At 44.5% G+C, this 13995-nt stretch overlaps 1 protein-coding gene across 1 annotated transcript in view; it reads left to right on the forward strand.

Moving 5' to 3' along the window:
- The window catches only part of LOC121439150 (titin-like), a 173443-nt gene that overhangs the window by 23808 nt on the left and 135640 nt on the right, over nucleotides 1-13995 (forward strand). The window contains exons 42-59 of the mRNA XM_041639653.1: nucleotides 577-858; nucleotides 1084-1362; nucleotides 1934-2215; nucleotides 2778-3056; nucleotides 3425-3712; nucleotides 3840-4118; nucleotides 4232-4510; nucleotides 4595-4873; nucleotides 5591-5878; nucleotides 6026-6313; nucleotides 6752-7042; nucleotides 8920-9207; nucleotides 9802-9894; nucleotides 9997-10282; nucleotides 11016-11199; nucleotides 11725-11814; nucleotides 11904-12171; nucleotides 12354-12614. Of these exons, the coding sequence (XP_041495587.1) occupies nucleotides 577-858; nucleotides 1084-1362; nucleotides 1934-2215; nucleotides 2778-3056; nucleotides 3425-3712; nucleotides 3840-4118; nucleotides 4232-4510; nucleotides 4595-4873; nucleotides 5591-5878; nucleotides 6026-6313; nucleotides 6752-7042; nucleotides 8920-9207; nucleotides 9802-9894; nucleotides 9997-10282; nucleotides 11016-11199; nucleotides 11725-11814; nucleotides 11904-12171; nucleotides 12354-12614 (4584 nt within the window). The remainder of the gene's footprint in view (nucleotides 1-576; nucleotides 859-1083; nucleotides 1363-1933; nucleotides 2216-2777; nucleotides 3057-3424; nucleotides 3713-3839; nucleotides 4119-4231; nucleotides 4511-4594; nucleotides 4874-5590; nucleotides 5879-6025; nucleotides 6314-6751; nucleotides 7043-8919; nucleotides 9208-9801; nucleotides 9895-9996; nucleotides 10283-11015; nucleotides 11200-11724; nucleotides 11815-11903; nucleotides 12172-12353; nucleotides 12615-13995) is intronic.

Genomic DNA, 13995 nt, shown 5'->3' on the forward strand with positions numbered 1-13995 from the left:
CCATGAGACAACTAACCATTCACCTCCTGAGCCTGAAAGTTTGGTCAGTGAAGAAAACATTGCTCTTTCATCCAAAGGAAATGGTAGACGCCGAAGTGATATCTACTGAAGGCAAACAAGAGATTATTGTAGTTTACAATATTAAGATATATGATCGCTTTTGCTCTGGCTGTATACAGTCCATAATGAACGTCTCTGAAGCCGTAGCTTCCCACTGACTCACACGCAGGCAGGATAACCCCAGTCTCTCCCTCCTGCAATCCCCAAGGGGCTTCTGTGGTGTGGCCTGTGAACTTGGCTGTAGAAAAATTATTCTGTTTCTGGGAGGCAGGTATGTAATCGAGAGAGAGGCCTTCTCCTTCTTTCTCTAGCCACAGTTGGGTAATGGGGTTCACAAAACATAAACTCCTTTAGGGTATGTAGGAATCACTTAGCTACCCTTCACTAAACTGCATCCGATGAATTTGTCTCCTGTAGATGAAGTCCATGCTGAAAGAGATTTCTTTATTCACCCCATCTTGTAATACATCTGTCTTTCCTGTCCCTTGCCTTGTGCCTTCCCTTTTGGCTCCCTAGAACCACCCAGGTTCATTAAGAAGCTAGACCCATCACGAATCCTGAAGCAACATGAGTTTACCAGATATGAATGCAAAATAGGCGGGTCTCCAGAAATCAAGGTTTCGTGGTACAAGGACGAGGTTGAAATTCAAGAAAGCAGCAAGTTCAGAATGTCGTTCGAGGACTCGGTGGCAGTGCTGGAGATGCACGGTCTCAGTGTGGAAGACAGCGGGGATTACACGTGCGAGGCTCGCAATGCAGCAGGGAGCGCCAGCAGCAGCACCTCCCTGAAGGTTAAAGGTCAGGCTTTGCCCCACCTCTGCCCTGTATGTCAGCTCCTCTTTTTGTTCACTGTGTTTCAGTCTTTCTTCTCCCATAATGTTTTAAAGTTGTGTAACAATCCAATTTTTAGAAAAATGGGAGAGATATTTTCTCCCTTTCTCTAATGGGGTAGAAAGCTAATTCTTCCCCTTGTCTAAACACAAAGTCCATCCTAATGGACTTTCCTTTCCCCCTCAATTCCAGAACCACCAGTGTTCCGCAAGAAGCCTTTTCCTGTCGAGACCCTCAAAGGAGCTGATGTTCACCTAGAATGCGAGCTGCAGGGCACGCCTCCCTTTCAAGTTTCTTGGCACAAAGACAAGAGAGAACTCAGGAGTGGCAAGAAGTACAAGATCATGTCTGAGAACTTGCTCACAAGCATCCACATCCTGAACGTAGACACCGCTGACATCGGGGAGTACCACTGCAGAGCCACCAATGACGTCGGGAGTGACACTTGCATTGGCTCCGTCACTCTGAAAGGTACGAGTCACATCCTTCTCTTCTGCTTACCGTTAATGCTGCACCCCACATTGCTGTTGATTGTTTAACACTAACAATCTTTTCTATCTAAATCCTTCCATGTTTGGTCTACTTCGTTCATCTAACTCAAACTAAATAGCCCCCCAAAATAGTGATGTGTCTTCCTTGGACTTTAGACTCTATTCAGCCTCTTTTGGATACAGACTCTATGGCAGTGATTCTCAACCTGTGGGTCATGACCCCTTTGGGGATGGGGGGGTCAAAGGACCCTTTCACAGGGGTTACCTAAAACCATCAGAAAACACAAATATTCACATTCTGATTCATAACTTTAGAAAAATTACAGTTATAAAGTAGCAACAAAAATAATTTTGTGGTTGGAGGGTCACCACAACATGAACTGTTAAAGGGTCCCAGCACTTAGAAGGTTGAGAATCACTGTTTTAAGGGGTTCTCAGTCCCATTGCTTCTTTTTTACAAAATGAAATGCTACGTTATCACGGGAGTGTTGAGGGAAACGCTTCCAGTCCCGTAGATGTTAAAGCCCGTCTTCCTGTTTGTTTCTCCTCAGCGGCACCACGGTTTGTGAAGAAGCTCAGTGACATTTCCACCATCGTTGGCAAAGAAGTCCAGCTGCAGGCAACAGTTGAAGGCGCTGAGCCCATTTCAGTGGCATGGTTCAAGGACAAAGGGGAAATAGTTAGAGAAAGCGACAACGTGTGGATTTCTTATTCCGAAAACATTGCAACCCTACAGTTTTCCAGAGCAGAACCAGCCAATTCTGGGAAATACACCTGCCAGATCAGAAACGATGCGGGCATGCAGGAGTGCCACGCCACGCTGTCTGTTCTCGGTGAGTCCATAGGGTGTCCTCATGAACACAGGGCCTGCATGCAGGTCTGTGGTTCCCTTAGTTATTTTTTAATTCTATTTTACTTGTTGTAATAGGAGCGGCGGGGCTGCGTCCCTAGCACCCTGGCCACTGGCTAGCTTTACCCGAAATAACAACACACAAACTGTATTCTTTTAAATACTGCTTGGCCCATTATATCTAGCCTCTTCTCGGCTAACTCTCGCACCTGGACTAGCCCATTTTTAATATTCTATGTAGCACCCCAAGGTGCGCTTACCGGGAAGATTCTAGCCTACGTCCATCCTGGCGGCTTGCTTCATCATGTGCGTCTGCCTCAGAGAGCAGAGCTCTCCCATCTGCCCGGGAGAGGGGAGCATGACGTCTCTCTGAGCTCACTTCCTCTTCCTCCCAGCATTCTATTCTGTTTACTCCTCCCACCTATGTTTTAACCTATCAGGGCCAAGCAGTTTCTTTATTGCTTAACCAATGAAATCAACAGATTGATATATGACACTCCCACATCATTTACTTTAAATTATGCTGTGATATTCAACTATTTCAGAGCCTGCAGCAATCGTGGAAAAGCCAGAATCCGTTAAGGTCACTGCAGGAGACACCTGTACCTTGGAGTGTACAGTGTCTGGAACGCCTGAACTCAGTACCAAGTGGCTGAAGGATGGAAAGGAACTCACGAGTGACAGCAAATACAAGATAAGCTTCTTCAACAAAGTATCAGGCCTGAAAATCATCAACGTGGCACCTGGTGACAGTGGGATATACAGCTTTGAGGTGCAAAATCCTGTGGGCAAAGACAGCTGCACGGTCTCGATTCAAGTTTCAGGTTGGTTGGCCTATTCATTCGCCTTGATAGCAGTGAAGACCCCAACTGTCCTAAAGAGAGAAGCTCCATCCTTCCCAGTATAGCACGAGTCTTCACATCCTCAGGTGCAGCAGGGTCAGAGGCAGCAGACATGCACAAATAGAAGAAAACCATACTCAAAGTTACATTCCTTTCTTTTGGGAAGAATCCCTAGGAAGTTAGTTCACACATTCTCCAGGCTTTATGTTGTGTAACCCCATGGCGAATACCTAGAGAATCTTTCCAAAGGGCCAGATAGATCGAGCCATATTCCATCAAAAGAACAATTCTCTCTTTGGGTCCTTTAATAACTGACACTCCTTGCTGTGTTTGCTTTTTCTCCTATCCAGATCGAGTTATCCCTCCTTCGTTCACAAGAAAACTGAAGGAGACGAACGGTCTGTCCGGTTCCTCCGTTGTGATGGAGTGCAAAGTCTACGGGTCACCCCCGATCTCCGTCGTGTGGTTCCATGATGGGAACGAGATCAGCAGTGGCCGGAAATACCAGACCACACTGACAGACAACACATGTGCCCTCACTGTGAACATGCTGGAAGAATCCGACGCTGGCGACTACACGTGCATAGCGACCAATGTGGCCGGCTCTGATGAATGTAGTGCCCCTCTGGCAGTGAGAGGTCAGTTCAAATCACAGCAATGTTCAAAACACAGCCATAGGCAACCGTGTTGCACAGAGGACTTAGCCGTTGAAGGTCGCAGATACTAACCATTTACCAATTTGTATTTTTTTTTCTTTTTTTATAGAGCCACCATCCTTTGTTCAGAAACCTGACCCCGTGGATGTCTTAACCGGCAGTAATGTCACCTTCACAAGCATTGTGAAAGGAACACCTCCCTTCAGTGTGAGCTGGTTCAAAGGGAGCAGCGAGCTTGTGCCTGGGGCCAGGTGCAATGTGTCTCTGCAGGACTCAGTGGCGGAACTGGAGTTGTTTGACGTGGACACATCCCAAAGTGGAGAGTACACTTGTATAGTTAGTAACGAGGCTGGCAGGGCTTCCTGTACAACACATCTCTTCGTAAAAGGTGTGCTTGCTGTTCTGTTTAAACAATTAAATGGCACATAGCAGTCAGATGCGCTGTGCCTTTGTATGTGTTTGTGTGTATTTGATTTTGTTTTATCAATTTGTTCACACCAGCTCCAGCCATATTTGTGAAGAGACTCAATGATTACAGTATAGAGAAAGGCAAGCCCCTGATCCTCGAAGGGACCTTCTCTGGGACTCCTCCCATCTCTGTGACGTGGAAGAAAAATGGTATAAATGTCACTCCTTCCCAACGGTGTAATATCACCACCACCGAAAAGTCCGCCATCCTAGAGATTCTGAGCAGCACTGTGGACGATGCGGGCCAATACAACTGCTACATTGAAAACGCTTCCGGCAAGGATTCCTGCTCTGCCCAGATCCTGATACTAGGTTCGTGGTTATTGCACTCAGAGCCTCACACCCAGCCAGTGGTCCTGACCTGTCCTTCATGGATGTTTATGTCTTTTGCTGCAGAACCACCCTATTTTGTCAGGCAGTTGGAGCCTGTGAAGGTGACAGTCGGCGATTCTGCCTCTTTGCAATGCCAGCTTGGCGGGACGCCTGAAATCGGGGTCTCCTGGTATAAAGGCGACACAAAGCTGAGGCCCACTGCCACCTGCAAAATGCATTTCAAAAACAACGTGGCTACGCTGGTTTTCACCCAGGTTGACGGCAGCGACAGCGGAGAATATATCTGCAGGGCTGAGAACAGCGTGGGAGATGTATCTTCATCAACTTTCCTGACTGTTCAAGGTGACAATGATGTTTTCAGAGCAGATGGATATGTGTTTCTTTTAAAACGCTTAAAATGCTCAACAAGGGCCTTCTTTCGGGGGAAATAGAGATGCTGCTTTGGGGCTTAAGTAATTCCAGTTTGCATTTCCTTGGGTGATTGTTTTTCTGAAGATCTTACTATATGTCTCCTACTGGATGAAACTCGTTAAGCAGACCAAGTTGGATGGGTTGATCTTGAACCCATGGATCACCCTCCTACCTTTGCCTCCTGAGTTCTGAGATTATAGGTGTGTGTACTGCCACACCTGGCTACACTTTTTCTACATTCTTTGTATGGAGTCAGTAAAATGTTGACAAATAGATCATGCTACCATTTATCTCTTTAAATCTTAAAGGAATATAAGCGGTTCATATTTTTAAATTCACTCCATGCCTGTCTCATTCAGCTTCCTAGGAGACAGTTTAATAAGCAGGAGGTTCTGCTGGGTGACAGAGTTAGATCTCTGGTTGATCAGCATCTTGTTGGTGTACAGGTTTTGTTACTTTGTTTTGTTCCATGTCTTCTACTATACAAAGTTCTCTAAAAACTCACATGTCCTTTTCCATCTCCAAGTTAATTTGAGAGCCCTCAACACTCCCTTGAATCTCTAGACAGATTCCTGTACGTTTGCGGGATGCCTATAACTAAATTTAAGATAAGGAGCTGTGTTCATTGCTTTAATCCTGTTCCTGCAGAGCAAAAGCTTCCGCCGTCATTTTCTCGGCAACTGAGAGATGTGCAGGAAACCGTGGGGTTGCCAGTGGTTTTTGAATGCGCCATAAATGGATCAGAGCCCATCTCCGTGTCTTGGTTCAAAGACGGCAAACCACTGAAAGACAGCCCAAATGTGCAAACATCCTTTTTAGACAACATCGCCACTCTGAACATCTTTAAAACAGACAGGAGTCTTGCAGGCCAGTACTCTTGCACTGCCACAAATCCCGTGGGCTCTGCTTCATCTGGTGCCAAACTCATTCTCACAGGTTCGTGGGTTCCGGGACCTATGTTTCTGTAACTGAAATGTTTGTAATTCGATACAAAATTTGAAAGGAAACATTGTTGTTTCTTCAATGGGCGTGGCCTAAGTCTAGAACCCGGAGTGAAACCTTCTCCTTGTAATGTCTCCTTAGAGGGGAAGAATCCACCCTTCTTCGATATTCCTCTGACCCCCGTGGATGCTGTGGTAGGAGAGAGCGCAGACTTGGAGTGCCATGTGACAGGAACACCGCCCATCAAAGTCAGCTGGGCCAAGGACAACAGAGAGATTCGAAGTGGTGGGAACTACCAGATCAGTTATCTGGAAAACAGCGCACACCTGACCATCGTCAAAGTGGACAAAGGCGACTCTGGACAGTACACCTGCCATGCTGTGAACGAAGTGGGAAAGGACTCCTGCACAGCCCAGCTTAACATCAAAGGTAGAGTTGTTTTAGCGTGGGCTCCAGCAGAGCGCCGTCACTTGTGAGCATAACTGACCACCGTTAGCTGCACTGGGCTTATTGTGGTAGATTCTTGGGAAGCAGCTGAAAGCAACATGAAAATGTTTAAGGGGGTAGGTCTGCAGTAAGAAAAACTGATATCATTTAATCCGTATTTTCTAAAAGTTGATAAGTTCTCTTCAACCCTAAGACTGGGTCTTTCTTCTTACAAATGTCTGGTCCTGTCATTGCCTGTGAACCAGCCATCCTGTCAGAAAATGGCTGAGAACTAGCTGTACTCAGGAGCATGAATTGTTATGCTGGATTTGACTAATTTTCCCTGATGTTTAGCTAAATACAGGGCTCCCCTCCCTTGACAGCCTCACGGTAATAACTTACCTCTGGACTCCTTTCATGTCTCTTGTTAATTTCTTACAGAGCGCCTAATCCCGCCAAGTTTCACTAAAAAACTCTCTGAGACAGTGGAAGAGACGGAAGGGAATTCATTCAAACTGGAAGGGCGCGTGGCAGGTTCCCAGCCTATAACTGTTGCTTGGTACAAAAATAATGTAGAGATCCATCCGACTTCCAACTGTGAGATCACGTTCAAGAACAATGCACTGTTGCTACAAGTCAAGAGAGCAAGCATGGCCGACGCAGGCTTATACACCTGCAAGGCAACAAACGATGCAGGCTCTGCTCTGTGCACATCTTCCATTGTCATCAAAGGTGAGTTGTCCTTCCAGCCCTGGCCTTGATGTTTTTCTTCACACACCTCCATACATGTATCGTCTGGGATCTGAGCTCAGTGGAGAGCCGCCAACAAAACGTGCATTGTTGGATGGGTTGTCACCATTCCATATGTGTTTGCTCAAAACAAATGATCCATAATTTTATTATATGACCCCAGGTAGAGTTTACTTAATAAATGGACTCCAATGTCATATTTCTAAGTCGTGTTCCCAACCTTGCTGAAGTAGCTAGAACTCAAAGCCATAACATGTGTGCACAAGGGACAGGGGTTTTGATGAAAAGCATTTGAAAAGTTTTTGAAAACTTTCACAGACTGTTACATTGACTTTGCTTACTCCCAGCTATAATCAGAAACATTTCCCTTTGTCTGTAGAGAATCACTGTTTAGTATATACTACTCTTACCTTCTACTCTAAAATTAAACCATAACACCAGACAAAATGGTAAGATATGCTCAAAAAGCCAATGTTTGGGTAGAATATTATATATTATAAAAGGTAAACACAAGGCTATTATTTTAGGAAAGGAAGACGTCTCCATTATTTCAGACATTTCTTGTTAGATTTCCTAACTGTAATGGCTTCAACCAGACAGCAAGTCTATAGACCAGCACAAGCATGGAATGGTTGCTACAGGGGAGGCGGCTGGCCACCTCCGAATGCACATCCGAGCCAAGACATTAGTAGGCTGCTCGTGTGACTAGGCTAATAGTACTCAGGTGTCTTGGCTGCAAATCCAAAGTTTATCATTTATCTTACAGAACTGAAATGAATCTAGTTTCAGTACCTGTGCTGAAATGAAAAGTGGTTTATTCTCATGATGCCATTCAGTAGATACTTGCTACAGCATTCGGAAATTATTTTTCCGTAGAGGCTTATTGAAGTAGTAATACCAGAAGTTGTAATCATGAATGTAGCCTTATTTTATCTAGGTCTCAGAAGCACTGAACCACTAGAGCTATGTTAGAAAAATCACACCACACACGTCCATTTCCTCATGACATCACGGCACACGTGTCCATTTCGTCATGACATCACATCACACATGTCCATTTCGTCATGACATCACGGCACACACATCCATTTCGTCATGACATCACGGCACACACATCCATTTCGTCATGACATCACGGCACACACATCCATTTTGTCATGACATCACGGCACACACATCCATTTCGTCGTGACATCACGGCACACGTGTCCATTTCGTCATGACATCACGGCACACATCCATTTCGTCGTGACATCACGGCACACGTGTCCATTTCGTCATGTAACTCACATTCTTATCTTTGTTTTCAGTTAAGCCCTGAGCTTCCACTCTTTGTTTCTTTGAGCTTAGAGTAACCTTAGCTGCACTTAAAACCTAAAAGTGAACATCAGAGAAAATCTTGTTAAGATCTCAGCACACCCATGACTCCAATGGTGGCTTCCTTCTGCACGAGCCAGTAATCATTGCTGCTGTACATGAGCAGAATTCCCTCATAAGCCTACAGGTTTTGGAGTTTGGCAAAAATTCTGCTGTCTGTACCTTTAAAAGAATCAAAACCGTGCCGCACCGCACACACTGAAGGCAGTGCCAGCGTAGTCTTTGTGGAGCATAACTGGGACACGGATGCTGCGGTGGTCTATGGGCAGTTTGGCAGTTTTTAAATCTTTACTTTTTTAACCCAAAAAGGTTAAAAAAATAACTGCTCAAAGAGGAATAAGCTGTCTTCTAGTTCCCCCCACCGCAGTGTCCCCTGTCACCTGTGGGAAGGAAGCCATTTGCCCTCTGTTTCTTTTGTGCATCATAGTGCATCCGTCACTCTGTTTTCCGGTCTCCTCTTGAAAATGCCTTTTCAATTCCAGAGCCTAAGAAGCCGCCTGTGTTCGACCAACACCTCACTCCGGTAACAGCCACCGAAGGAGACTTTGTGCAGCTCAGCTGCCACGTGCAGGGATCAGAGCCCATTCGGATCCAGTGGGTGAAAGCCGGCAGGGAGATCAAGCCTTCGGACAGATGCAGCTTCAGCTTCGCTAGTGGGATGGCTGTGCTGGAACTCAAGGAGACTGTTAAAGCAGATTCAGGAGATTACGTGTGCAAGGCTTCCAACGTGGCCGGAAGTGACACTTCCAAGTGCAAAGTGACCATTAAAGGTACAGATACCGAGGTTGGCTAGAGATAAGTTATATGAAAGTGGAGTTAGATGAGTTGCACACATCAGCTATCTGTCCTTTGTCGGCTGTGGCCCTCTTCTGGTGAAAGTATCCAGTCTCTGGAGATCGTGTCGATACAAAGTATTTCCAGTTACCCAGAGTTCACTGGCCAGTTTCTTGGGCTTCTCACAGCAGAGTCACAAGGATATATTCAGTGTAGTCCCAAAAAAGATGCCATGCTGATGCAATGAGAAATAGCTGGATGTCATAGCCTGGGGGGATGTATACAATAAAGTCAGGTCTATAAAAGATGCCATGCTGATGCAATGAGAAATAGCTGGATGTCATAGCCTGGGGGGATGTATACAATAAAGTCAGGTCTATAAAAGCCAGGGTGGATGCTGGCCATCCACAGTCGTTCAGCCTACTATAGCTCTCACTGGAACGAGGGTCAAGGAGACAGGCCGCTTTGTCACAGCTAGTGGGCCTTGGAGTGCATATTTATGACACTCTTAAACTTTGCTTTATACCCCAGAATATTTATTGCAATTTTCACGTACTTGTACTAACAAAATGTGGAAACATGCGTTTCAGAAAAACCAGCTGCGGCCCCAGCGGCTAAGAAGGCAGCCGTGGATGGAAAGCTCTTTTTCGTATCAGAGCCTCAGAGTATCCGAGTGGTGGAAAGTAAGCGCACGGCCTTGTCTGTCGTCTACTGCCGATTTCATTTCCAAAGCACCGGCAGGGCAAGGCTGATTTTTGGATAATTTTGTTTTCATCGTCCCTTAGAAACCACGGCCACATTTATCGCAAAAGTTGGAGGTGACCCGATCCCGAATGTTAAGTGGACGAAAGGGAAGTGGAGACAACTGAACCAAGGCGGTCGCATTTTTATCCACCAAAAGGGCGACGAATCAAAGCTGGAGATTCGTGATACCACGAAAACCGACTCTGGGTTGTACCGCTGTGTTGCCTTTAACAAACACGGTGAGATTGAGAGCAATGTCAACCTCCAGGTGGACGAAAGGAAGAAGCAGGAGAAGATCGAAGGCGATCTTCGCGCGATGCTGAAAAAGTAAGTCCACTGAGAACTGTGAAGAGGATTTCCTCCTCACAGTGGGTCCTCAGGAGGCTCGGGCCAGCTACTGCAGGACTTAGAGTATACAGAACCTGCCGTGGCTCAGGAGTGAGTTAAAAGTGGAATTTCGTGGTCTGTTGGGATGTGTTTCTGAATGATGCTCAGAAACAAAGAACGAGATACATCCAAAAGCTTTTAAACAAAAGGAAATAGCCAAATACTCTGTGTCCGAATCTAAAAAAGGCTTTATTTTATGAGTTTTTTATGCTATAGTTTCCTGACCAATTATTTTAAATATTTCCATAACCAACAATAATTTCAATATAATTTGTGTTTTAGCATAATTATCAAATTATCATATATCTTTCCTTTCCACGATTCTTTTTCATAGGATATGATATTAAAATGAAGCTTTCAGTTGATACTTCATATAACTACCATTAATTGGGCTCCCGACTACAAGGCTGATGGGCATGTTTCCATATCCTTCCCTTCTTCGACCCACCAATCAGATTTCAACCCTGTATAACAACAGTCCAGTCTTAATCCATTCCATCACCAAACTGACTTTTTTGTTGTTTTGGTCAGCATGGTAAAATTAGCATTTCTTAATAGAGAGCATCCAACTGTTGTGTAGTGAGGCAAAATACCGAGACCGAGCATCTTTGAGTCATGACAGACAGTTCAAACTTAGTGGAAGACATGTGATTGATCTTAACTTATTTTTTAGGACTCCAGCCCTAAAGAAAGGCTCTGGGGAAGAAGAGGAAATTGACATCATGGAGCTTCTCAAAAATGTGGATCCTAAAGAATATGAGAAATACGCACGCATGTACGGGATCACTGACTTCCGGGGCCTCCTTCAAGCCTTCGAGCTGCTGAAGCAGAGTCAGGAGGAGGAGACCCACAGACTGGTGTGTGTCCCTTGCTGCAGCTGCGTAGTGGAGACCCCAGACACCAGACATCTTTTGTACTAGCAGAATGCCTTGAATTCCCAGAACACGGCGTTCCTAGGAAACAATATCCCAGCTATCAACCTTACCGTCACCTAAAACTATCAGGACCGGAAGTCAGAGGGCTGGAGAGATGGCTCAGTGGTTAAGAACACTGGCTGCTCTTCCAGGGGACCCAGGCTCAGTTCCCAGCACCCACATGGCAGCTCACAACTGTCTCCAACTCTGGCTGCAGGGAATCTGATGCCCTTTTCTGACTTACTACCATACTTACATGACATGGTACACATAGTACACACAGTCAGAACGCACTTATGCAGAAAAGAAAAGGAGGTCTTTTAAAAAATTACCAGTACACATAAATACAAATAAATCTTTAAAAACCACCAACATCCCACAAAATCTTTAAAGGTTTAAGGAATATAAATCAGAGTCATGTGCCTGCTGATTGAAATTTTTGTCCCTAATGTATCATTTCCCCCTCAGGCAATTGAGGAGCTAGAGAAGCCAGAAAGAGATGAAAAAGAATTTGAGGAACTTGTATCGTTTATTCAGCAAAGGCTGATGCAGACAGAGGTAAAATGAACCATGCTAATAATAAAATGTGCAGCATCATTACCGGGAATTAAAAGGGGAGGATGGCTAACACATGTTAATTCTTCTAGCCTGTCACCTTGATCAAGGATATTGAAAACCAGACAGTTCTGAAAGACAATGATGCCATCTTTGAAATTGACATTAAGATTAATTATCCTGAAATCAAGCTGTCCTGGTACAAAGGGACTGAAAAACTGGAGCCCAGTGACAAATACGAAATAAGAATCGATGGTGACCGGCATACTCTCAGAGTCAAAAACTGTCACCCTAAAGACCAGGGCAATTACAGGCTGGTTTGCGGCCCCCATATCGCCAGTGCCAAGCTGACTGTGATTGGTGAGTGAGAAGCCATTTCATAGCCTTGTGAGATTGCTGGTGGGCACATCTGCATAAGATACTGATGTTGGGCACATCTGCATAAGATGCTGATGTTGGGCACATCTGCTTAAGATACTGATGTTGGGCACCTCTGTTTAAGATGCTGATGTTGAACCCCATGTGTTCCTGTCTTGCCGCAGAGCCTGCTTGGGAGCGCCATCTTCAGGATGTGACTTTGAAAGAAGGCCAGACTTGTACCATGACGTGTCAGTTTTCAGTGCCCAATGTGAAATCTGAGTGGTTCAAAAATGGCAAACTCCTTAAGCCCCAAGGCAGAGTAAAAACGGAAGTGGAGCACAAAGTCCACAAACTGACCATTGCCGATGTCCGTGCGGAGGACCAGGGTCAGTACACTTGCAAGCACAAGGACCTTGAGACTTCAGCAGAGCTCAAGATTGAAGGTGAGTAAACACCTGGGCACAGAGCACCCACAGAGGCTGTGCCGGTCCCGCAGTTGCTCCCTCAGTGAACTCTCAAAGGGTTCCTGTCCTCATTCTCCCACATCCATAGCCACACACTTGTCCCTGTGTCAAAACCCATGCAGTTCAAAAGGAAAACATTCAACCATGCATTTCTTGTAGATAAAAATCATAATCTAGACTGACATTTGATTTTTTTTTTAATGGTTGTTTCTTCTTAAAAGTTAAATTTTATAATTCTCATATCTACCACTATGGAACCTAGAAAAAAAATATTGGAAAAGACAAAAGTTGTAGATATTGTAGATATAAATCTAAAACACTGTGCTTAGGAACTGCTACTTTGTGGGACTTATTTTGACTTTTTGGTTATAAAATTTTATAGATAAAATTAACAATGTATGTGATAAGGAATGGTTGTTTTATAAAAAATACCAATTTCATTTAAGAGTTCTACTCCCGATTTCAGACTCTCTGACTTAAAGAGCAATAATGCTTAAAGTCTTAATAGTTAAATTTTAGGCAACTCACCTTGAACTCTCCAAGGAAATTTTGTACTGTGTCTCATTATTTGGTGCCATTTTAATTGTTAAAGCAAAATTATATCAGTCTTATTTCCAGAGGCATTTCAGGTTTCTGAATTATTTTTTAATGAATATTAAAGATAAAAGAAAAGTTAAATAGCTTCACATTAGACTAAAGTTTAAATAAGTAAACACCTTAAATACACTTGTCAATGATGAAGCCCCTGGAATGTCACTTTCTGCAAGATGTACATTGTTCTGCTATGCATGAAGTCCAAGAGTTCCAGACACATTTTAGGGAAAGGCTACGCACCCCAGTCATGCTCTTAAAAGCACCCCGCTGTCCCGGGTGGGTTGGTGCCTTTCTTTTTACCTGTCCGTGGCCGAAAGCATGTTTCTCAACTCTGGAGAGCCCTCTGCAATTCAGAATTGCAAGTTTCCTGTTGAATTTAAAATGCTTCCCCAGGGAAATCTCTATAAAAGAGAAAATTGTAGATTCTAAATAACAAAAAATGATTTTCCTGAGGTAGGGAAAGGCTTCGCAGGGGAGTTGACTGTTGGATGGCCGATCTGTTCTCTGTCAGGAACTGTTGTATTTCCTCAACAGTTTTGAAATTTCGTTTGACTTTGGGTTCAAATCTCCCTCTGGCATCTCCTCCATAGGAATATTTTAAGGACTCTTGGGGAGTTCTTTATGCTCTCCACTATCAGTCCCATAGGAATGCCCTGAGGAATGGGAACAGGTTGATTACTACACAAAAAATGTGTCACTATTATTCTGTTCATGTACTTGGGTTTTCTATTATTTTATAAGTGAATAAAACTAGAAGCCAAGCATG

Source organism: Microtus oregoni, unplaced genomic scaffold (genome assembly GCF_018167655.1).
Source record: "Microtus oregoni isolate MIOR12 unplaced genomic scaffold, Mior012 000060F_007, whole genome shotgun sequence".
In the NCBI taxonomy this organism is placed as follows: domain Eukaryota; kingdom Metazoa; phylum Chordata; class Mammalia; order Rodentia; family Cricetidae; genus Microtus; species Microtus oregoni.